Source organism: Chiroxiphia lanceolata, chromosome 6 (genome assembly GCF_009829145.1).
Source record: "Chiroxiphia lanceolata isolate bChiLan1 chromosome 6, bChiLan1.pri, whole genome shotgun sequence".
NCBI classification, from domain to species: domain Eukaryota; kingdom Metazoa; phylum Chordata; class Aves; order Passeriformes; family Pipridae; genus Chiroxiphia; species Chiroxiphia lanceolata.
In genome coordinates, this window is record NC_045642.1 from 31,189,985 (window position 1) to 31,211,159 (window position 21,175).

General features: G+C 40.6%; 2 protein-coding genes across 5 annotated transcripts in view; one reads left to right on the top strand and one right to left on the bottom strand.

The window, feature by feature from the left end:
- On the top strand, nucleotides 1-19,403 carry ARG2 (arginase 2). Its single transcript, XM_032690313.1, has 8 exons — nucleotides 1-122; nucleotides 276-348; nucleotides 11,625-11,802; nucleotides 12,634-12,793; nucleotides 16,235-16,329; nucleotides 16,457-16,561; nucleotides 17,949-18,085; nucleotides 18,981-19,403. Exons 1-8 carry the CDS (start codon nucleotides 6-8, stop codon nucleotides 19,184-19,186), a joined length of 1,071 nt encoding a protein of 356 aa, XP_032546204.1. The 5' UTR covers nucleotides 1-5; the 3' UTR covers nucleotides 19,187-19,403.
- VTI1B (vesicle transport through interaction with t-SNAREs 1B) overlaps nucleotides 17,385-21,175 on the bottom strand; it is a 14,985-nt gene continuing 11,194 nt past the window's right edge. For 2 of the 4 annotated variants that reach the window (XM_032690316.1, XM_032690315.1), the window contains 2 exons: nucleotides 20,826-20,887; nucleotides 19,302-19,686 (listed from right to left, as the gene is read on the bottom strand). In XM_032690316.1, coding sequence (XP_032546207.1) covers nucleotides 19,590-19,686; nucleotides 20,826-20,887 — 159 coding nt within the window. In that variant the 3' untranslated portion in view covers nucleotides 19,302-19,589. Of the gene's footprint in view, nucleotides 17,572-19,301; nucleotides 19,687-20,580; nucleotides 20,660-20,825; nucleotides 20,888-21,175 lie in introns of those variants that run through there. The other 2 variants (XR_004357527.1, XR_004357528.1) reach the window with 2 other exon arrangements.

The window sequence follows — 21,175 nt, forward strand, 5'->3', positions numbered from 1 at the left end:
GCGCCATGTCCCTACGCGGCGGCCTCGCGCGGCTCCTGCGCACGCGGGCGGACGCGGCGTCGCAGCCGCCCCGGCGCGCGCGCTCCGTGGCGCTGGTGGGAGCGCCGCTGTCCCGGGGGCAGGTGGGCATCGCGGGGCATCGCGGGGCATCGAGGGGCATCGCGGGGCATCGCGGGGCATCGAGGGGCACCGCGGGGCATCGCGGGGCGGGGGGCGCGGGGCGCCTGGCTGCGGGCAGCGCTGTCTGACGCGTTCCCCTTCTCTTTGTCTCGCAGAAGCGGCGGGGAGTGGACCACGGCCCCGCGACCCTCCGCGCCGCGGGGCTGGTGGAGCGGCTGGCCGGGCTCGGTGAGGCACCGCGCGGCGCGGCGGGGCGGGGGTGGCGGCGGGGACTGCGGGGATGCCCGCATCGCCCCCCTTCCCTTTCGGGAAAGCGTGACTCACCCGCATCGCTGCGGGGTGCGGGGAGACGGGTCCCGCTTCCAGTCCCTCCCGGAACCCGCCGTGCCCTGGGGCCGGCGATACCCGCAGCCTGGCCGCGGTGCCGGGAGGGAGAGGCTTTGTCGCATTCCGCACCCGGCGGAGTCGCGCCGGGGCCTCGCGGGGTCCCCTAGAACAAAGAGAGGCCGATGCTCCGGCTCCCCGAGCGATGCGCTCCGGCTGCTCGGGAGCAGCGGGGAGCCGGGAGCGGCTGTGCCGCACAACGAGCGCTGCACCGGCACATGGGGCGTGTGCTGTTCCCGTGGTGACTCCCGGAAAGCTGGAGAAGCCAGAGGCCGTTCGAAACGCTGTGTGCGCTCTGTGCATCCAGCAAAGGAACCCCTGACGAGATCCTCTGTTTCTCACACTGTATAGGTGGGGGGGTTTGGATTTTCTTTCGTTGTTTTTTTTTTTTTTCTCTCCCATGTACATTACCAGCTACGTAGCTTGTTCCTAAAATGCTTGTATGCTTTTAGGTGATGAAATTCAGAGCTTTCTGGAGAAATTTGCAGTTTTGTGTATGAGGTCTTGCCTGCAGCTTTACTTTGAAAACTTGCAAATACCACTTTGTGAATTGAGAGTTTCTGGTCTTTTTGTGCAAGGAAACCCATGCACTTATTTGTGATTCAGCTTCTCCATCTAATCCTTCTACAAGCTGAGACCTGCAGAAAACTGTATCACAGTTTATTAGAAACAGGACATGAGGGATAGAAACTTGTAAAGCCGAACTCTCTCTTGGAGAATCTTTAACCTAAGAAGTGTTAACTGAAAACTGTATGATGGGGATGGATTGCAGGGCTGGACCACAGAAAGAACTGTTATCTGCTCTCTGTGTGGTTAGTCAGTGGAGTTAAGATGCATACAGAGATAATAATCCTAATAATCCTCTAGCGATTTTATTCTGAATTTTAAAATCTCTTCAAAACAAAAGCAGTTATTATGTGTAGTCCTTATTCTGGTAAATCCTGTAGGCTTATCCTGCATATCTTGTGATTCACAAGTTGAAAAGTCCCAATTTGCAATGAGATGAGTAGGCATTCCCTTCCTGTCTTGTTTTGTGCAAAGTAGAGACACATGCTGTCCTTGGCAATATTTGAATTCTACTGAGCATGATGTGTAAGCTCAGAAAATGTTGAAGAGGGCATCTAAAAGAGGTTTTATATACTGGAATAGTTACTGAGCTTAGAGTTTATTTAAAACTAGCAAGTTACCAGATTTGAAAGGAGGATGTTACTCAAAATAAGACTGTAGGCAACAGTTTATTTCATATTAATAACAGACTTTTATAATGGAAGGCTTGGAGTTCTCTTTCAAGTGGTTCAGAGCTAATATTTCCATTTTGTAAGAATTCTTTAGCAGACAAAAAAACGAAAAAACCACAAAACCCGACAAATTTAAAAACTAGGAGAAAAAGCCCTCTCATTTGCATGACATAAGCTCACTTCAAAGGAACTTGTAGAAGATAGAAAGAAAAGAGAATTCAAGTTTTTTCTGGATTCCAGTGACAAAATGTTGTGGGGATAGAAATGAAGCAAGCTAAACTAAAAAAAAAAAAAAAGTGGAAGGTGAAAAATACTTTGACTGTTTGGTTGCTTATAGACTGTTTGCTCATCAGTCAGTAATGCACATGGAGATATTTTGTTGCTGTTCCCTTACAATTTCTTCCTTCTGCAACTGCAGTTTCCTATTGCTGGTATGTTCTTCCACTGGGGTAGGGTTGGTCTGTTTTTGTCAGCTGGAGTTGGTCTACTGCTGCTTAAATCTCTGCAGCTCTTTAAAGAACAGGTTCTACTGTGAGGACCCATCCTGAAACAGTGGCAGTCACCAGCATGCACAGAGGAATGGTTTACAGAACAAAGACAATTTGCTTGAGGATAGGGTGGTGGATAGAGGAGGACATGTAGCCTTTTCTATTGTACACATATGTTGTTCATGGAAACTTACTTAACAAATGCTTGGTTTTGTGTGGGGGCTGTTTATTTTTCTTTCTTGAGTTGGCAGCATAGCTTTGGCTGTCGTACTGTGATGATAGTGCCATTACTTGGAGTCCTGTGGTATGCTGAAGTGGCAGTAAAACTTTAGCTGCTTTGTCTTTCTAACACTATAATTTTCTTCTCATACTCTGAAGAAGGCAATGGAGCCACAGTATTATTCTCATTATTAACTTGGATGTTCTATTTATCTGTTTTGTTACAAGAGTTAATAATTTTCATGAGATTTTGATTGTTTCCCAGGAACAGGCAACTTATACTGCAGCAGACCACGTTTCTCCACTAAAAAGAAATAACATTTATCTAAGATAGAGGTCTTTGTCAAATTGGCTGATTTTGAAGCATTTGTGACCATAGGGTCTATGGTGTGTGTGTGTGCATATGGAAAGTGTTGTTGCATGCCCTCATTCCCTCCTCAGATTTGAGAGAATGCTATAACTTTGATTTTCCTTGTCATTTCAAGTTTGGAACCAGGCGTGAGGTCAGATGTGGAATGATGCTTCCCAGTAGAAGAGCGAGGGTGGATTCTGGGCAGTCTAAAGAAGTATAGAGGGAGGAAACAGGCAGTGTTCCTGTAATGAAAACTCTGTATTAACAGTAACTGTCAACATTTCTCTTGCTTTGTTTCAAGTGGAAGAGATTTCTGGTGATCAGACTCTTCTGTTTGCCTGGAATTTTAAAGTTTGATTTATTAATTTTCCATTCGTAATTCAAGTTCAATTCGACCTGTATAAAATGAATGGGCTCTGGAGTGTCCTCTAACAGGTAGCATGAGATGCATGTACTGTGTTTGTTACTTTTAATATGGAGCAGCTACATGGCTTTTCATATGCATGTGTGCCTGATTCAGTGACTTCAGTTTATAGTGCTAAAGCCACATCTGAGAGAGTGAGATATTTCTGTTTCCTCTTTTTACATTGTTTTGCACTTTGATTTCACTTGCTGATGTATTTGGGAAGTGATTTTGTTGTTCCTTTCACCCTATCCTAATTTCTGTTCTTTCATAGTCTTATTGCAGTGTTCTGAGCTACTATTCTGTTTTCTGTTTTTGGGGGGCGGGGGGATCCCTCCCTTGAAAGATTGTGTGACTATACCTACATGGTATGGTAACTTCTTCACCGCCTCAAGTAGTGACTGCCTATGAATGGCTTGTTTATGCTTAGGCTGAAATACGAGGAGGGAGCTCTGAGGCAGATGTTATCATTAGTCTGCACCAGACTGTCAGAGATGAATCTGAGCCACCAACTTGACTTTTATCCCCTTGTTAGAAGCAGAGAGAACACTGTTACGTGTTGGTAGTAGCTGGAGGTGTACTCGGGAAGAGAGTTACTGTAGCAGAGTCCAGCTCCCAAGCCAAAAACAGTGGGTGTGCAAGTCTAGCAGGGATAATTTAAGATATAACTGACTATGCCTGTGGGAATTTTTATTCACCTTGGCGATGTTTGTCTGTTGGCTTTGTTCTTCTCCTAAGGGAAACTAAAATATTATCACCTTAAAGGACCCTTCCATCTTGCCAAAGAAGTAAAAGTGCTACGTGGAAATAGAGACCCATAACTCCTTGGCATGGGGGAGAAAAGCATGTAGGGCTGTTTGCTCTGACAGTAAACAGAAATAGGTGCAGTATGTGAAGTCTCTTGGACTTTTGGTGGGAAGGAGTGGGGAAGATAAGTGACAGATGGACTTGACCTAAGCTATAGAAGGTGCTAAGTATGAAGTTTTTTAAAGTAAGAATTTCTTGGACCTCTCCTGTTTGCTGCAGATTAGGCAGAGTATCTAACCAAACTTTAATCCAGAGTGTTGCCTAGTCCTCTTACTTGAAGGAAAGAAGGATCTTTCTCAAATTTTTTTACATAATGGATAGCTGCTGTGTCTTCTGTAGCACCTGATGTGACTTAGAGCACCTCTGCTCTTGCTAACATGGGAACAGCTTTAGTATGATTTCTTCCCAAGTATTCATTCTTGTATGTTGGCTATTGCTGATTGTTGGATTAAATTTTTTTTTCTTTATTTAGAGCTGGATACAGCTGGGTTGCTGAGTTTAGTCAGGCTTGGATTACTATAGAATCGATTAACAAAGTTTGGATTTGAGTTGCTGGCTTGACAAGTTGGTGGACTGCAGAGACATGTGGCTTACACACAGAGTAGAACTAGATTTGTCACAGAGAATGACCGTCATCTCACTATTCTTTTGTTTGGCCAGAAAAAGTTCTTCTCTGGGAGCAATAGGTTTCATGAGGTCAGTATATTGACTCAGAAAGGAGTAACCTCCTCTAAAAGAGGAGTGGGGCTGCTAATTCCCATGTCACTGGAGTTATGCTCCTGCTTTGCCCAAAACCATTGGACTCCTGTTGACATCTGATGCCAAAAACAGAATTCAACTTTGTTGTCTCACCAACATAGCCCATATGGTTAGTTTCAGTCTTAACAGTAAATCATGAAGCAGCTTATTCTATATATATTTCCTCTTTTTCCACCTAAATCTTCTTGGGTGAAGAGTTTAGGAGGAAGATAAGCAGTTTTTTGATTATGTACCAATTATGCATACAGGTGGTGGGGTTCAGCACATGTACAGTGCCAAGAGTTACAGCTGCATTGTTGGGAAAATAATTTTCATCAGTCCATCCAGTAAATATGTGTTTAAAGAGCTGCCTGTATCCCTGAAGAATTTGATAATTGTATTATTCTGCTTGCGTATATTTAAGATTGCATTTACAGTCTGTAGTTTGACAAAGACCCATTTATGTTAGAAACAAGATTTGTCAGGAATGCAGTGTTCTTGGATTAGATTCTAGTTTAGCACTAGCTCTTACCTCAGCTGTTTCTCTTAAAAACTCAGTATTTTAGGCTTGTAAAGACATTAGTCAGATATCTCTAATCTGTAGAATTCCAATAAAGTCTAAATTCATTGTGTAGATAGCATCACAATCTGGCTCTTTTAGACTGTCCTCACATTTTCTGCTGTTGATGAAGTTGAAATGGGAGACAGACAAAATTTTAAACAAGTGCTGGCACTTAAGCAACATGTTGTTTAGTTAGATCTCTGCATTGCTGAGATAAGAAATGCTACTGCTTGTATTTTTTTTTCCTGATTGCATCTGTTGTCAGTACTATCAAAGCTAAGTATTCATTTGCTAGGGACATTCTCAGGGAAAAAATTATTTTGGATATAGCATGAAGAGGTTAGACTAACAGCTAAGTCTTCTGCCCTACAAAGCAGAAATAGGAATAAACTTTTTTTACCCATGCATGCTCTCTCCCTCCCCACTTTTTTCCCCTGAAACAGAAAGGGTAAATGGCAGTCCTCTTCTCTTTCCTTTCTTTCCCTTAGACACAAGCATGCCTAAACACTTCTGTTTAATAATAGCAGTAAAACATGCTTATGTAGTACCGTAGCTTATTTTTGGAACTAGAATAAATTACATCTTTTTTTTTTTTCATATACAGGGATAGATAAAGATCCAAGACACTCTCATTCTTGTTTACTTCTCAAATGTGGATTAGCCATGATTGGTTAGCTTCAAAGACCAGTGGTTTGTCAAAAATCAAAGCACAGCCAAATGGGCTGGTTCATTTGCAATGAATCTTTGAAATTATGCCAGTTGTCAGAATGCATCAGGGCAGGTGCTGCTCCACTCCATGAGGGAAGGCAGCCAGGAACCAGCTCTGATGACCAGGCAGGCAGAAGGAGCCCTGCTGGAGTTTTGGAGGAGAGCTGTTTTGGGAAGGCCTCTACTGAGGCTGTTTTTAGGTTACTGCTTCCCCACAGACCTCATCTGCTAGCTTGCCTTGAGCATGAGAAGCTAAGCTTCTAGAGCTGGAGAAGTGTGCTCTGATAGCAGTTATGGTTTACCCTTTTGAATGCTGTACCCCTTGATATTTGCATGATAACAACTAGCCTTGAAGTTACAAGAAAAATGCCAACAGTGAAAATGTAAAGAGTCAGCAGTCCTTGCAGTAGGTTGATTCTGATTATCTTCCCTTCCCCACACTGATGGAGTGTAAATCTGCTTGGTTTTGCTTTGGAACAAAAAGCTTTGTGTCAGTCATTGATTGGCTGATGCACAGTCGAGGTTATGAATTATCTATGAAGTTGGCTTTAAAAGAAACTTTGTTAATTTGGGGTAAATGTCACTTGGTGCTTTAAATGTAATTGTTCCGTGTATCAGTTTAGTTTAAATACATCTAAAAAATTAAGCTATGCTGATGAAGATCAGGAAACCTGAACTGATTATTTCTTTCTAATCTTTCAATAAAGGGAGACTAGATTCAAGGACCAATGAACAGAGCTCTTGGGGGTTTTGTATTTCTTTGGGTTTATGGTGATGCCCTTCATCCTTGATACTTTTATATTATAAAATTAGTTTTAATACATGACAGCTGAATTTCTGCACATACATAATTCTCTCTGGATTGGAGTAAATTCAGATCCCATGCTGTTTTATTTTTACTACTATGAATGGTATTGAAGGAGTGGAGTTATTGGGGAGGGGCACAAAGAGAGATGACAGAGGGAAAACTTAGGTAATGAGTTAAGTTTCATTTGAATAGGAAGAAGTGAAGTGATTAGATTAGTGGTTAGTTTCTTGCAGCTGTTAAGAGGGAGGAAGACAACTTCAGTAACCTCTGATATATTCTGCTCTCCCTTCCTCTCAAGTGTTACCTGTCTGGGTTAACTAATATAATAACTACTTACTTCTGTAGCAACCTATAGCTTTTTGCTGAGGAAAGTTGTTTGGGCATTATGATTCCCTGTGGCTATAAGTGCCCCACTGTGCTCTAGTTATCAGGAACTGCTTCTGGGTTAAGCTTATTTGAAGGGAATTAGAACTTGTTAGTTAGAACAGGGAATTAGAACAGGGTTTGGTCATGTGGCAGACGCAATAGCTACACCCTTCTCTCTGATGCAAGCCACAGTGCAAACGTTTCCCAACAGCTGATACTGACGTTTTTGAAGACCTCTTCAGGTCAAATGCACTGGATTTCATAAGAGATTAAAGTTACAAGCAGTTTTCAAAGGGAAATGAGGTGGCTGCTTGATTTGGGGTTGGCAAAATACTTTTTTTCCTCATTTCATACAAGGGACAACCTGAGACTAGAGACTTATGGTAGCAGTTGGAATTGGGTTTGCTAGTTACTGTTGTATGAGCTGAAGCCTTTTAAATCATACACTACAGAAACTTTGTCTTAAACCAGACCTTTCAAAATTCCAAATGGGTGGGAATTGCTCAAACAAGAACTTGCCTTTTAGGAAGTGAAATTTTAGAGATGACAGAAACTTATTTAACCAATGTCTGTATCCAGTAGGAGATTTCTTCCAGCAGATACATATTCAGTTTAAAGAAAATTAGACGCTGTGTAATGAACTTCCAAGCAAGAAGGCTGTGATTAAACTACGCTGCTGAACTCTGAGTCTCTTGTAATAAGAACCTTGCTAACCTAGTTGCTAGCCTAACTTTGCACTTTGTATAGTTTTAACGCACACACGCCCTGGATAATGCTGGATGGTTAAACTGTCTTTAAAAAAAACCCTTCAGAATGCACTGCTCATAATGAATTGAGCCATTTGTTTGCTGTTGTGTAACATTTTGACAGTGTTTCTGAGAAAGGATTATAAAGTCTGCACCATAAGCCAATAGACTTACACTGAAAAGGATGTTAACTTTGTTTTGTTCACAGGAAGTAAAATGTTAAGTTTGTCTATAAACATTGTTCATAATAGTCATTGCTTCTGAAAAAGCCTTTCTGTGTCTGGTGATTTGATAAATTGGTCTATAATCTGAGAAAACAGTTTGCAGGAGTGATGCTTTCATGTAAACAGCTTTATATAACACATAGTATGAAGTAAGGTCTATTACCTGAGATTTCCAGATTCTTTTGAAGTAGTTCACCCTGAAGAGGAAAGATTTACTTTTCCCATTAATTTAGGACTTTTTAAAATGTCCAGCTCACAAAGATCCAGTGCAAACTGGCAGTGTCGGGAGACCATTTCTATATCATGTTCCATGTAGTTTTGTTCCAGTTCCCATTTGCTGCCTTGTAGAGCTGTTATATTTGTTACAGGAGGGTGCCATGGGACAATGTCAGCAGACAGCCTGGATTTGGAAAGCTGAATCTTCTACTGTCAGTTTGCTGCATCTGTCACTGGTGCAGTTTCCTAGTAGAAGAGGACTAGAGGGGAGGCTTTCCCTGCTGCTGCCCAGATGTTTTCCAGTTAAATGCCACCTGTTTTTACAGAAGAAAGTTGTCTCTAAATCTGTGCAAGGAAATTACTGTAGTAACTGCTGCCTACTGTGTGTATTTTGCTTAAGATGATAGGAAGTGATCTTTAGCCTTGCCTTTTAGCAAAGCTGTATGACATCTTATGCCCGTTATAAGCATCGAGTTGAGCCTCAGTACTACATCACTAACTTATTTGAAAAGGCAAGCAGGGAGCTTTATTTTCTTAAGTATGTTCTTAATTAGTATTTCTACCTTTTTTTTTTTTTTTCTTTAAGTCTGAGTAAGGCTTCTAAGTAGGAAAAATGTGGATTTCTTTTACCTAATACAGGTAAGGTTCTGGTTCTGGCTGTGCATGCCAGATAAATGACTGCTGTCCATCCCCTGGTCTGCTGGTTGAATGCCTGTGTGACCTTTCCCTAACCTGTGCTGGTCAAAAGAAGTTAACCTAGGAATGATCTACTGTACAAACTATTTCAATCTAATTTATTAATTTTTGGCTGAAATATGCCACCAGGCAGCGCTGTTGATGAAACTCAGTCAGAGGGGGGATTGCACTCCTAAGCCATAGAAGAGAGGGTGCTGGTCATTCATACTGACAGGACTGTTGTGTATATGTGCATCTTAGTTATGAAACTATACTGTGTGTTCATACTCAGATTGCACCTTTATCTCCCTGATATCTTTCACGCTCCTGTAATAGAAATAGACTATTCAGGCCTGCTTTTTTGTTTCTCTCACTTCAAAAAGGGAAAGGGATCTCCTCTTAAGCTAGAGTGCTGATGGAGCTGACTTGTATGGATTTGGTTGTTATAAATTGTCTGTGTTATAAATTATGTGCTGTTGATAATTGACTAATGGATCAAACAGAATATATTTTTCATTTGAGTGTAATTTCTGTTACAGCTTGAAAGTGTGAACAAAAGACTTGATCACATTTGATTTCATATTATTTAGTTACTAGCAAAATGTCTGTGGTGTTTACTCTGTAAGTACTGTATGGTACAGTTTCATTTTAAAAGAACTTCAGTTCTTGCTAGACCTAATCTAACAAATGGTGTGGATGCTGTGCTTTCTAATGAATGTAAGGAAGCTGGCTTTTCTATCTGCCCACAGCTTTCTCTAGCTTTCAGGACTTACATCTACTGTCTTTTAAAAGGCCCCATATATTCTTCATCTTAACTTTCTGTGCGGATTTAGAAAGCTGTTCATTTATAAGTGTTAGTATCTTATTGCCCCAACTACAAAGAAAGTAAGAGGATATTGCTTGGTCAGGTACATCATAAAATCTTTCACTGATTGCCAAATAACAGCAAGATCCACAACATTGCAGTGCACTACAGCACATCTGTTCATTGAGCAATTTCTGTGTTGTGCAAAATAATGTAGTTGAAAAAGTTTAAGTTTTTTATTTCTTAAATCAAAACTACATGCAAGCAGGCAGATGAAATGGAAAACAATTCAGATCTTTAAGTTTTGGACTAATATCTGAGAGTGTAAATAGAAGCTAAGAGAATACGTCAATAATTAATAATTTGACATGAACTATTTTTCTTTGGTAAGCATTAAGACAAAAGTGCATGCTGATTTCATCTCTCTAATATCTGATCAAACAAAAAAAATGTGCACACATGCATACACACTTCTAATCAGTTTGGGATACATGGTTTAACCACGTACTATGAATTTTTTTTGTCTGTATACTATCTATTCACTAAGCTTTCCCTTTGCCCTAAGGTCATTTAATCTTAGTTTTCAAAACACTAGGCACAATTAAAACAAATAGTAGGAAGAGAAGATATTAATGTTTGAGTTGGATTAGCGTGTACTTCTGAAATTAACTGTATCTTAATCAGATAGCCTTTGGATAGTTGACTGAAAACATTCCTTATCACCCTGGGAAATTTGAGCTGTCCTCTGCAAGCACATAAAAACAGTGGGCCTAAAGAGGAGCGATGCACAAAGCTGAGAAAAGAAATTGCTACAAGGTTTATGAACCCTAAGATAGTAACAAAATAGTAGATAGCAGTAAAGAAGATAGTAACAAAACCTGAAGGCATCTAATGTCTTTAACAGAGATTAGGCTTTTCTATAAAAATAATGAGAGGAAGTTATGAAAGTACCATGTGTACAAAAAGTGGACAAGATCGCAGACTTTTGGACCCCAAAATTCTGTCCATCTATCTCTACCATAGCCACATGTTAAGGTATATGAACCTGATGTGATCCTAGGAAACTAATGGCTTTTTTTATTCAGAAGCTGAACCAAGTCTTTTTGCCGTACAATGGGAACAGGGAGGATGGCAGGGTAAAGTAGAAAGAAATTCTTGAACACTTGATACTTCTCTAAACACACCTGCATAGAATCTGCTATGTGTGGTCTGCCTTGAAAGTTTTAACCAATTCTTTAAAGTGCAATGAAAGATGGCATGGTTGGGTCTTTGTTTTACACTGATCTGAAGATGGAGCTTCGTGATACAATTGCCTGAATTTTTTTTGGGCCTTGAAAATGGAAAATAACTGTTAGGACTTGGATGTAGTTAGTGAAACGTGTAGTCCTAAGCATCTTTGAGCAGCTGAGCTCATTTAAGGCTGTTTACTACCTAAATGGGAAGGAAGATGGCAATACAAACTTTAATTTTTCATGTTAAAAATGGCCAAGAAATAATTTAAAAAAAACCCAAACCGTTTTTCTAAGTGACTTTCTATGACTGGCATAGGTTAACTTATCACTAAAGTGATAATGTTGTCTTAAGCTTTCTAATCTAGAAAGCTGTGCCAGTTTGCAAGGGCATGCAAAGAGTCAAATGGATCCATTCCCTTCCCGTTCTTCCTTTCATACTTTCCCAATCAATTTTCTCATTTTGAAAATTTTGAACATTTTTCTGGGAATTTACCTAAGTAACTCACTTTCTCCTTTTGCTGCTGTGTTCCCAGGATGCCAAGTGCATGACTTTGGAGATTTGGATTTCACTCAAGTTCCCAACGATGAACTGTACAACAACCTGGTTTTGTATCCCCGGTCGGTGGGTTTGGCCAGCCAGGTACTGGCTGATGCTGTCAGCAGAGCAGTAGCTGCTGGACACAGATGTGTGACTCTAGGAGGTGATCACAGGTGAGCTGAACTAAAAGCAAGTAGTGGTTCATGCTGCAGGTTGACATTTGAAGTGTAAGAATTTAATTAAAAATGAAGGGGACTTACAATTTGGGGTCATTTCCTTCCAATACCATAGGGTATGGGCTTTTAGGGTGGAACATAGAAGACAGTTACAAAAACCTGACCATCTAAGACAGTTCTGCTTAGTTCTAGACTGGTCAGTGATCTGCAGACATACAAATGAGATTTTCCTGTTTGGGAAAGTTTGTGTCATCAGGTTTCTTTAGAGCAACTGCTTTAGTTTCTTGACTGTTGAATGTTTTGTGACATATCTCTTTTGCCTATCAGCTCTTAGGATAGGTTTGTAATGCCTGCATACAGACAATTTTGTTATAGATCTTATAACATGTGAATCTTTTTCCTCTTTTTCACTAACCTTTGGCCTGAGAATTGGTTGAAGAAGGTAGGGCATGAAAGAATGAATTGTGGGTGGAGGTGTCATGACTAGAATGAAAAATGGGTGAATAGCAGACTAGATTTTCTAGATCATTTGGATCTAGAGCAGGTGAAAATTAAGAGTGTGGGAAGGCTGACAGCAGAGAGAGCTAAGAGCTCTCTCTTAGCAGAGAGAACTAAGAGTATAGTCCTGTAGAGTTACTTGGGAGTCTCCTGGAATCATGATAGTGGCATGCCATGCAGTTTGTATGGGATGCACCCTTAATTGTCACACCTGTCTGATGTATGGAAACATGACAATATGGCTGACTGAAGTTGCAGAGACTTCCCATTGTCCTTGCAGTTGTTCTGAAGGAGAAATGGTGACTAAAGACTTTGCTACTGTACTTCCAGCTTGGCACTTGGTTCCGTCAGTGGCCATGCACAGCAGTGCCCACACCTTGGAGTGATCTGGGTGGATGCACATGCTGATATCAACACGCCCCTCACAACTCAGTCTGGAAGCCTCCATGGACAACCTCTCTCATTTCTCTTGAGAGAGCTTCAAGATAAAGTAAGTATCCTGGTTGTACAGTTAGCCTGTATGGCATCCTCATAACATTTTACCATTTCTGGTGTGAGGTACTTTCTTACCTGTTGCAAATGCAGACCTTTTCTATCTGAGCACAACAAAAACCATGTATTTTGTGTGTGTACATGTGCACACGCATGCACACGTACACACAAGTGCCACACGCACGTGTAAATATAGATACACACACTTAAAAACAAGAATGAGAAAAAGCTTTCCTGTATGTTGGCCCCCTTGTGGGCTGTACAGTGAGCCAGAGTTCACACCAGCTGTATGCAGCAGCTGACTGTGGTGTTGCTTCTACAGAATGAGTGGGGTTGTCACCCAGGCTGGGCAATGGCAGCACTGCTACCAAATGAGCAGGAGCCTCCCCCCAGGCCAGCCTGTGAGAGCTGTGCTGAGCTCACCTCCAGTGACAGCTGGTTCCTGTATACCTGGCACGCTGCTTTTGCTTAGTTTGGCTCCTCCATGTTTTGACAACCTTGGGGCCTGACAAGGCGGCTCCTGCACAATCTAGTCCCTGGTGTTGTCTCCACTGGCAAATATTACAAATCAGAACAGCTGTACCTGCTTTCAGTGTGCTTTTAAAGAGATAGTCTTGGAAAGGGGTCAAATTTATCAAAAAGAGCTGTTGACTGGGACACATGGAATGTGCATGGCCTGTTTTTGCTGCTGTCAAGATGCTTAACAGTAGGTTGACCTGTGGCCTGTGAACCCTTTCTGGCTTGGCTGTATTGCCCTGTTCAGGAACCTACAGCATCTGCTGAAGACGTGGCAGTGGCAGCCAAGGCCTTTCCAGTAGGGACTTAAATACAACAATCTGCTTCTGCTGAAGCTTAGGCTGGAGAGTGGGAGCAGGATCAGCAACTGCATGTTGAGAATGGATGCTGGAGCTGCAGAAAACCTGGCCACTTTATTCTGGCATTCTGCATTGCTAGTTATTACTGTTAGATTTCTCTTTTCTCTCTGATAAATTTTGGGGGTGCTGTGTTGCTGAAAGTATGCCTCTTCCAAACAAGATCAAGCATGTTTAAAATCTTTATGGCTACTAAAGACACTGCTGTGTGAGTACCCGTTCAGCATGGCAATACTGCAGTTGTATGGTAAAGCTCTTCTCCTGCAAATTCTTTTGAATGATTTCCATCCACAGGTCACTTGGTGTTTTTACATACTTTCTTCTTTCTAGTAATTCTTGTGTGGTCTATACAATTTGGAATTCCCAAAGTAATGCAAAATTAATGGGGCTTTTTGGAATACTCCCAGAACATAAGGTTAATATAAAAGATTACTGTATTTCTAGTTTCTTGCCCATAAGTTTAAAGGGGGTGATTTTTTTTCTTTTTGGCAACTATACCCACTTTTGCAGGAGACAAAGGAAGAGCAAGAGAAATTTTTGTGAATTTTAGAGCTCACCTAAGGTGAACAGTTTGGTGAGAACAGAACAAAACTGTTCTATGATAGCTGAAGAAGGAGAAATTGGCTTCCTCTGTATCCATTACTGATCTCTGGTGTGCTGAGCTCCAGTTCTTGAGCAACACAGAAAAGCAGTAATTTTTTTTTATATTTCCCCTTGACCCTTAACATGCTAAAAGATTACTATGAGCTTTCTGGGGTCAGTGGGGGAGCAGGACTCTTGCCAGTGGCAGCAGTAAACAAAGAGTAAGATTGGGCTATGCTTAGAGACAAGCTATTCAAGCATGGTGCTGGTTCTGTGTCACAAGTCCACCTAAATTCTAGCAGTCACGATGCTGTGCAGAAGCATCTGACACAAGCCCCTTGACCTGGGTGTGCAGCTACACAAACGTGTGTGCACTCAGGGGGTTTTCTTACCCTCTTTAGAGGAAGGAAACCCAACATATATCCTGCTGGTACACAAAGCTTCCACAACAATATAGATTTTTAAACAACTGTTTAGCGGTAGCAGAATGTGCCTCAGCTTGTCTGGTCAATCATTTGCCAATAGTCTGCCCAATAGTTTGTCTGGCTAATACTTGCCTTGACTTTCTGGAGCAAACCATGATATGTGTGCACAAGTGCATGTGGCTCACTCTCTCACTCTCATGTAGTAGAGCAGCTAAGTCGATAACGGGACAAAAAAATTGACTGTCCTCCTTTCCTGACTGCTTCAGGGCTCCTGGAACCATTCAAACTCACAAACTGCTATTAATACCTTACCGTGAAAATGCCTGCACCTTTGGTTTTACTACCAGCAACTCCTTTTCTACTTCAACAAAGCAAAAACACAGCCTGCCAAAGGCAGTTAAGGCAGTTTTATTTATGTACAGTCAAAGAGGTGTACTTAAAATTGGCATTATTAAATCTGCTGAATCATTGATACTAGAGAGTATCTGACAATATTATCAATACTATGCTCAGTTTATGGTGTGGTGACGGGTTTTGCGGTTGTTCATTTTGGAAACCTGAACTATTTTTCATAGCGGTCTCCATTTATCCTTCTTCTGAATTCATTGCCCCAGAGTAACAAATACTTTCATAATCTGTGCCAGTTTAATCCCAATGTAACTAAATATAGCTATGTGTGGGTTAGCCTTCAAAAACAAATCCAATATTGTAACTAGAATAAAATTAGTAATTGAGAAGTATAAGAGGGAAACAAAACTGCCTTGCTGTGTGACAGCTGTGTTGGCTGTAGCCATTTTCAGAGCTGAGAGAAGAGAAACATGAGTTAATTTAAAGCGCTCCTAAACTTAGTAGATATTACTAACTGAATGATTTCTATATTGCATAACATGACTACTTAATTACCAAAGCTGAAAAATTGTGATCTTGTAATCTTACAGTTGCTGTCCTAGATCTGCTCTCTTCAGTTCTGTATTAAAACCAGTATGATGTAGCCCACTGTGGAGGCCCAACATCTTGTCCTGCTCTTTTTTTAAATCTTTTTTGTTTTTAACTTCCTACTTTGAATTTGTCCATTCTTAATACTGGTTTTGGAACAAAGTTTCCATGACTTTGGTGGTTCTCCTAAAAACATACAGGTGCCTTGGTTTTCATTTTTCCATTTAAGCCTGATATACTGGGTAAGTTACATATCGCTGCCATTAAATGCACTGGGTAAGTGATCTGCATCTGGGTATCTAGTTTCTTATCATTCCCCCTTACACTCACTGATGATAATTACTTACTGCTTGTGGATTTGGGCTTTTTATTCCTCCTCCTCTTCAAACTGGAGAATGTAGAAGAGTTAAAAACTTCATCCATTAACATTCAACTCAGGTAAAGTTGTACTACTTTACCTGAGTTGAAAGTAAGGACTGATTACATCAGGATGCCACTCTCAAGTTTCTCTGTTTAGACAGAGAAAGGATGTTATAAATAAATACCAAGTTCTGAGGGAAGCATTAAGTACAGTTTTGTTGTATATGTCATTAAACTAACGTAATACCAAACCATTGCTTTCAGGTACCACAACTTCCTGGCTTTTCCTGGGTAAAGCCCTGTCTTTCAGCATCTGATATTGTGTACATTGGTTTGAGGGATGTGGATCCTGCTGAATAGTAAGTTGGTTTAGATTAAAGGGTTTTTTGTAAAGGCTGAAATCATGAGCTTGAAGTCATGTTCGCAAGCATTGCTAGATTTAAGCTTAGACTGATAACAATTGTTTTTAAAAAATTATTTTAACAGCTATATTTTGAAGAAGTATGACATCCAGTATTTTTCCATGAGGGATATTGATCACCTTGGAATTCGGAAAGTTATGGAAAGAACATTTGAACAACTGATGGGCAGGTAACAAACTATTATCTGATTTAAACTACTCTTGTTAAATATCTACTTTCCTGAAAGTTATTTAAGTGAAGGTCACTTGCTGTCAGGCAGCTTTACAGAACTGTGACAATGTCCAGTAAATTGCAAAGTCTTTAGTCCTCGACTTCCACATCTTGAACTGCAACCATTTTGCAGTGTTTGACAAAAAGCTATGACACAGGTTACATTAGTGAGTACAGTTGGGGCTCTGTTTTATACATTTTGGTTCTGTTTTTTAAGGAATTCTGCATTTTTCTGCAGTTTGATGTTTGAATCAACTCAGAGTCCAGGATACCCATTACACTTTAAAAAATAATATAGCAACTTGACAGTAAATCGAATTCAGCTGTTAGCTGTGAGGTGGAAGCATTTAAAGGTGTCCTCCTTAGACTGTGCTCACCCATGCTGTCCTGGTAGTGGCTGCTACTTTCAGTGCAGCTGGTAAAGTTCACTGTAACCACTCCCTTACTGCAGTTCACTACTGCTGTCTTTGCTAACCTTGTTCAAGTTTGGGGAACCCAGTCAGGGAGCGTATCATGATAGTCTAGGAACAGGGAGAGGGTCAGAGTTAGGGTAACCTCTCACCACAGGTTAGGACCTGTGCTGCATGCTGTTGTTTTCTAAAGGTGTGCTCACCCTTCCTAGCTGTAGCTGTGCCAAGTAAAAAAGATGCTAATCCAGATGCTTCTCCCTACTGAGCATCTGCAGTAAGTTGGAAGTACACACTTACATAACTCGTGACAAGCAGTGTCCAATTTATTAAGCTGTCATCAGTTGGCAGACTTGATATAGTAAGTAACTAACATTTTAGGTTAGAAATTATCCTTTATTTCTTCATCAGCTAGGCTACATGGTATGGTTTGGAGGCAGTCTTCAACTATGGACCTGAAAAATGCTCATCTTGCTGAGCTGTTAGTGAAATCCTCAAGCTTGGTGCTTCCTCCATCCTAGATGCCATGCACATCAGTGGTTCAGCCTTTCACCCTGGCTTTCTGTACAAAAGGAGAAAAGGCTGGATTGTATCATACATTTCTCTACATTTTTCCAACTAAGGAGACAAATATCAGATACAGTGGTTAGAACTAAAGTACTTATCTTCAACCAAATCACACCTGAGCAGATGCTCAGTCAAACTAGAAAGAGGAATTTCTGTTTTCCCCATGTGTACTGAGCTAAGAGATGTTTCAGAGTCCAAAGATATTTAAAAAAAAGAATCCTTCTAAATGTCTGAGACATGGTATAGGGCATAGGGGAAGCCTTTAGCATCACTGAGCTCAATGCTACTTTGCTGATCAGCCTGGACTGTAGGAAATGCATGCAGAAGAAGTTAAGGTTCTGAGATTGCTTTTCTTGTTTTATTTTGTCTCAGGAGACAGAGACCAATTCACCTGAGTTTTGACATTGATGCTTTCGATCCCTCACTGGCTCCAGCAACGGGGACTCCTGTTCTAGGTGGATTAACTTACAGAGAAGGCATGTACATCACAGAGGAAATACACAACACAGGTAGGAGCTGACCAGCAGTATGGGGCTAAGCAAGGACAGGACAAGATACATAGAGCTCATAGTGGTTGTTTTTCCTGCATAACTCCATAAGATAAATGTAGTCAAAGCCAAGGTGCCTGTAAAGTCAATTCAGCCTTTAGCAAGGGTAAAAGTAGTCCTATGGTTGGGCAATACCCTTGTTGTTGGAAGCAGCTTAACCATCAACAACTTCAACTTACAAAAAGGAAATAAAATACACAATATATTAACAACTAATGTCAGAAATGTGTAATACTGTCCCCTAATCCTAAAGACATGAGGTAAGATGTAAAAATGGGGATCTAGAATAAAAAAATGGGTGCAAACAACTTTAAACAGTCTGAAGTCCCATTCTAAGATTCAAGGCTAACAAATCAAGCTTTCACAAAATATACTGCAGTTGACTCGATATATGAGGACTTTTCATCTTATGCCATGGTGATTTTATTTAATGTGTTTAAACAATGTTATTTGTAGTAAAAGAAGGAAATAAAAATCACAACCAGACACTAGAGTCAATAGAATCATGAATAGGATGGCAGGTGAGATCTTTTTTTATATCCCCTCATTTTTGGACTGGGAGAAAACAAAATTAAAAAACATTCCTCTCATGAATGTGTATGGAAAATCAAACTTAGTTTTTCTGAATGCTAAAAGCATGAATGGATGAGGTAGTGGTGAAGTTAAAAACACAAACTGGCATCTGAGAACAATAACCTCATCCTTCACTTGAGAGCCAATCTTACTTGTCCAAGGGGTAGAGTAGGTCACAAGCCCAAATACCAGATTTGCTGCAATGAATAAAAGGCTACTAAGGAGACCTTGCAGGATATTGTACCCTTTGTCAGAGTAACAAAGCTGTGAATCATTTTCACAGGAATGCTTTCAGCTGTAGACATGGTTGAAGTCAATCCATTGCTTGGAGCTTCTCAAGAAGCAGTGAATGCAACTGCTAGTCTTGCAGTTGATGTGATAGCATCGTGCTTTGGGCAGACAAGAGAAGGAGCACACACCGCTTTTGATGGACTCCCAACACCCAGTTCTCCAGATGAATCTGACAGTGAAGAGCAAGTGAGGATTTAAGAACCCAAAGCAGTGGGTATATTGGACATTGCAGAGCTCGGCTGAGGCACTTCAGTGGATAGATTGTCAACACTTGGCAAATACTGTTAACTTCTCAATTTTTAAATAAACTAGCTTTTCCATTGATTGGTGGCTACTTTATTACATACCAAAATTTATTCATTTAGTTAAGTATATACAAAATGAGACAATAAAATATTTATTACCTTCTTATTAATCTTACTGGTAGTTCAAGTCTGTCTCTGCATTTTCCTTTTACTCCCATTCTCTGTCTTTTTAGTGTCATTACAGTTTCAGGTGAATGTGCTGTCTCACCACTCAGTTCAATCCTCAGACAATCAAAGGGAACAGACAGCCCATCCTGTTCCTCAACAGTGGAAAAGTTCATCTCCATCATGAAGATTCATCTGTTGCGGAAGAATCTGTAGTAGACCACACCTCCTAGGATGGCCAGTTCCAGGATGATGATAATTGACAGCAACAACTTATTAGTGGTTACTCTAGAATTAAAAAATAATAATAATAAAAAAAATCAATAAAAATCCAAGATAGCTTCCCCCCCTTGTTTATGAAAGTACATTCTAGATCTAGATCACCATCTTACCTTCTGTAAGTACACTCCCTGTTTCAGCTAGACCCCACAGTGCTTTTCAAATAGCTCTTAACAAGCAGAAGGGGACAAAGAGCAATTTACTACTCATGTTTTCCTGGAAATTGTTTAAATCTTCTATTTCAACAGTAGCAGTTCTGTCCCTCTTCCCCTGCCCCAAAAAAGATAGATAACTGCTCTATCTGTGCCTACTCATTCAGTTAAGCAAAGAGGAAAACAATAATTGAAGTCTTTAATGTCACTTAAATGCTAAGTCCTTTAATGTCACATAAAGTCACGTAAATGCTAAAACTCTCATTGTGGTGCTTTTCCCTGGAACTATGTGGTTGAAATAAAACTGATCAATAATTTTGAATATTTTTGAAATAATTTTGAAATCAAAATAATAATGTACTTTTACTATTGAAAATGATTCAGTTATTGTAACTTCCTTCAGCAATGGCTGTAAAGGAAAGCTTGTTAGGGGATAAGTACCTTCTGGAAATACAATCCATGAACTGGTTTGTAAGGCCAACTAAACAATATAGTTAAGAAACTGCAAATCCACTTAAGCATCCAAGGCTTTAGTCATCAAAATAGTATATGATGAGACTCAGAGTGTCTCATAGGATAGCCTAGCTACTGTAGGGCAGTGCTGTGGCCTAAACAGATTTGTCTGTGCCATCAGACATCTAACTCGCTTAATGCTGCAGTGATTTATGGCACGATTTTTCCAACCTGAATAAGGAGGAGTTGCACCTAAAGTCACCATTAGCAATTCACTGTAACTTGCTTGTGTCCTCACCACAGTTTGGATGGTTAAAGATTTCACATTATCCTGACTGAGCAGCATAATTCAGTAGTGTTCAAGTGCCTGTAAGTAACTACCAGGGAGGAAAACACACAAATTAGCATCTGCATGTGGGCACACATATTTACACATTCCCTAAAACCTCCCTGTGGTTCCAGCTGACACTGACACTTACACTTTTTTCCCTCTAAAACCAGCAGGCAATAATGTTCCGTGCAGCTGTCAGCCACGCTACTCACCTCCGGGACATCGAACGTAGAATCTTGCGACTCTTGCTCAAGTTCTCGCTTGTATTCACCAACTAAGAAGAGACAGAAGTTACTTGAACAGGACAGAAATCAGCTGAACAAACATACACCAGCTCTGTAAAAATGCACCTGAAAGGAGCTGGTGTTGAAATGTTGCAATTAATAATGGGACCAAGGATAACCATATACTCTCAAAATTCCGAGACAACATTGCTTTCTACGCACAATACCATCTGGAATCATTGCCTCTTTTCTAAGGAGGAAGTAAGACTTCTGTGTATACTTTTTGTGATATGCATACAAAGATATGCAACTTAGAACCTCTTTCTGCCCTTTTAGTT

What these genes read in the sequence shown, in the direction of transcription:
- ARG2 (XM_032690313.1), top strand. Translation starts at nt 6, where the DNA reads ATGTCCCTACGCGGCGGCCTCGCGCGGCTCCTGCGCACGCGGGCGGAC. An exon ending in CGCCGCTGTCCCGGGGGCAG is followed by an intron (nt 123 to 275) that starts GTGGGCATCGCG and finishes TTTGTCTCGCAG; the next exon opens with AAGCGGCGGGGAGTGGACCA. An exon ending in AGAGGAAATACACAACACAG is followed by an intron (nt 18,086 to 18,980) that starts GTAGGAGCTGAC and finishes TCATTTTCACAG; the next exon opens with GAATGCTTTCAGCTGTAGAC.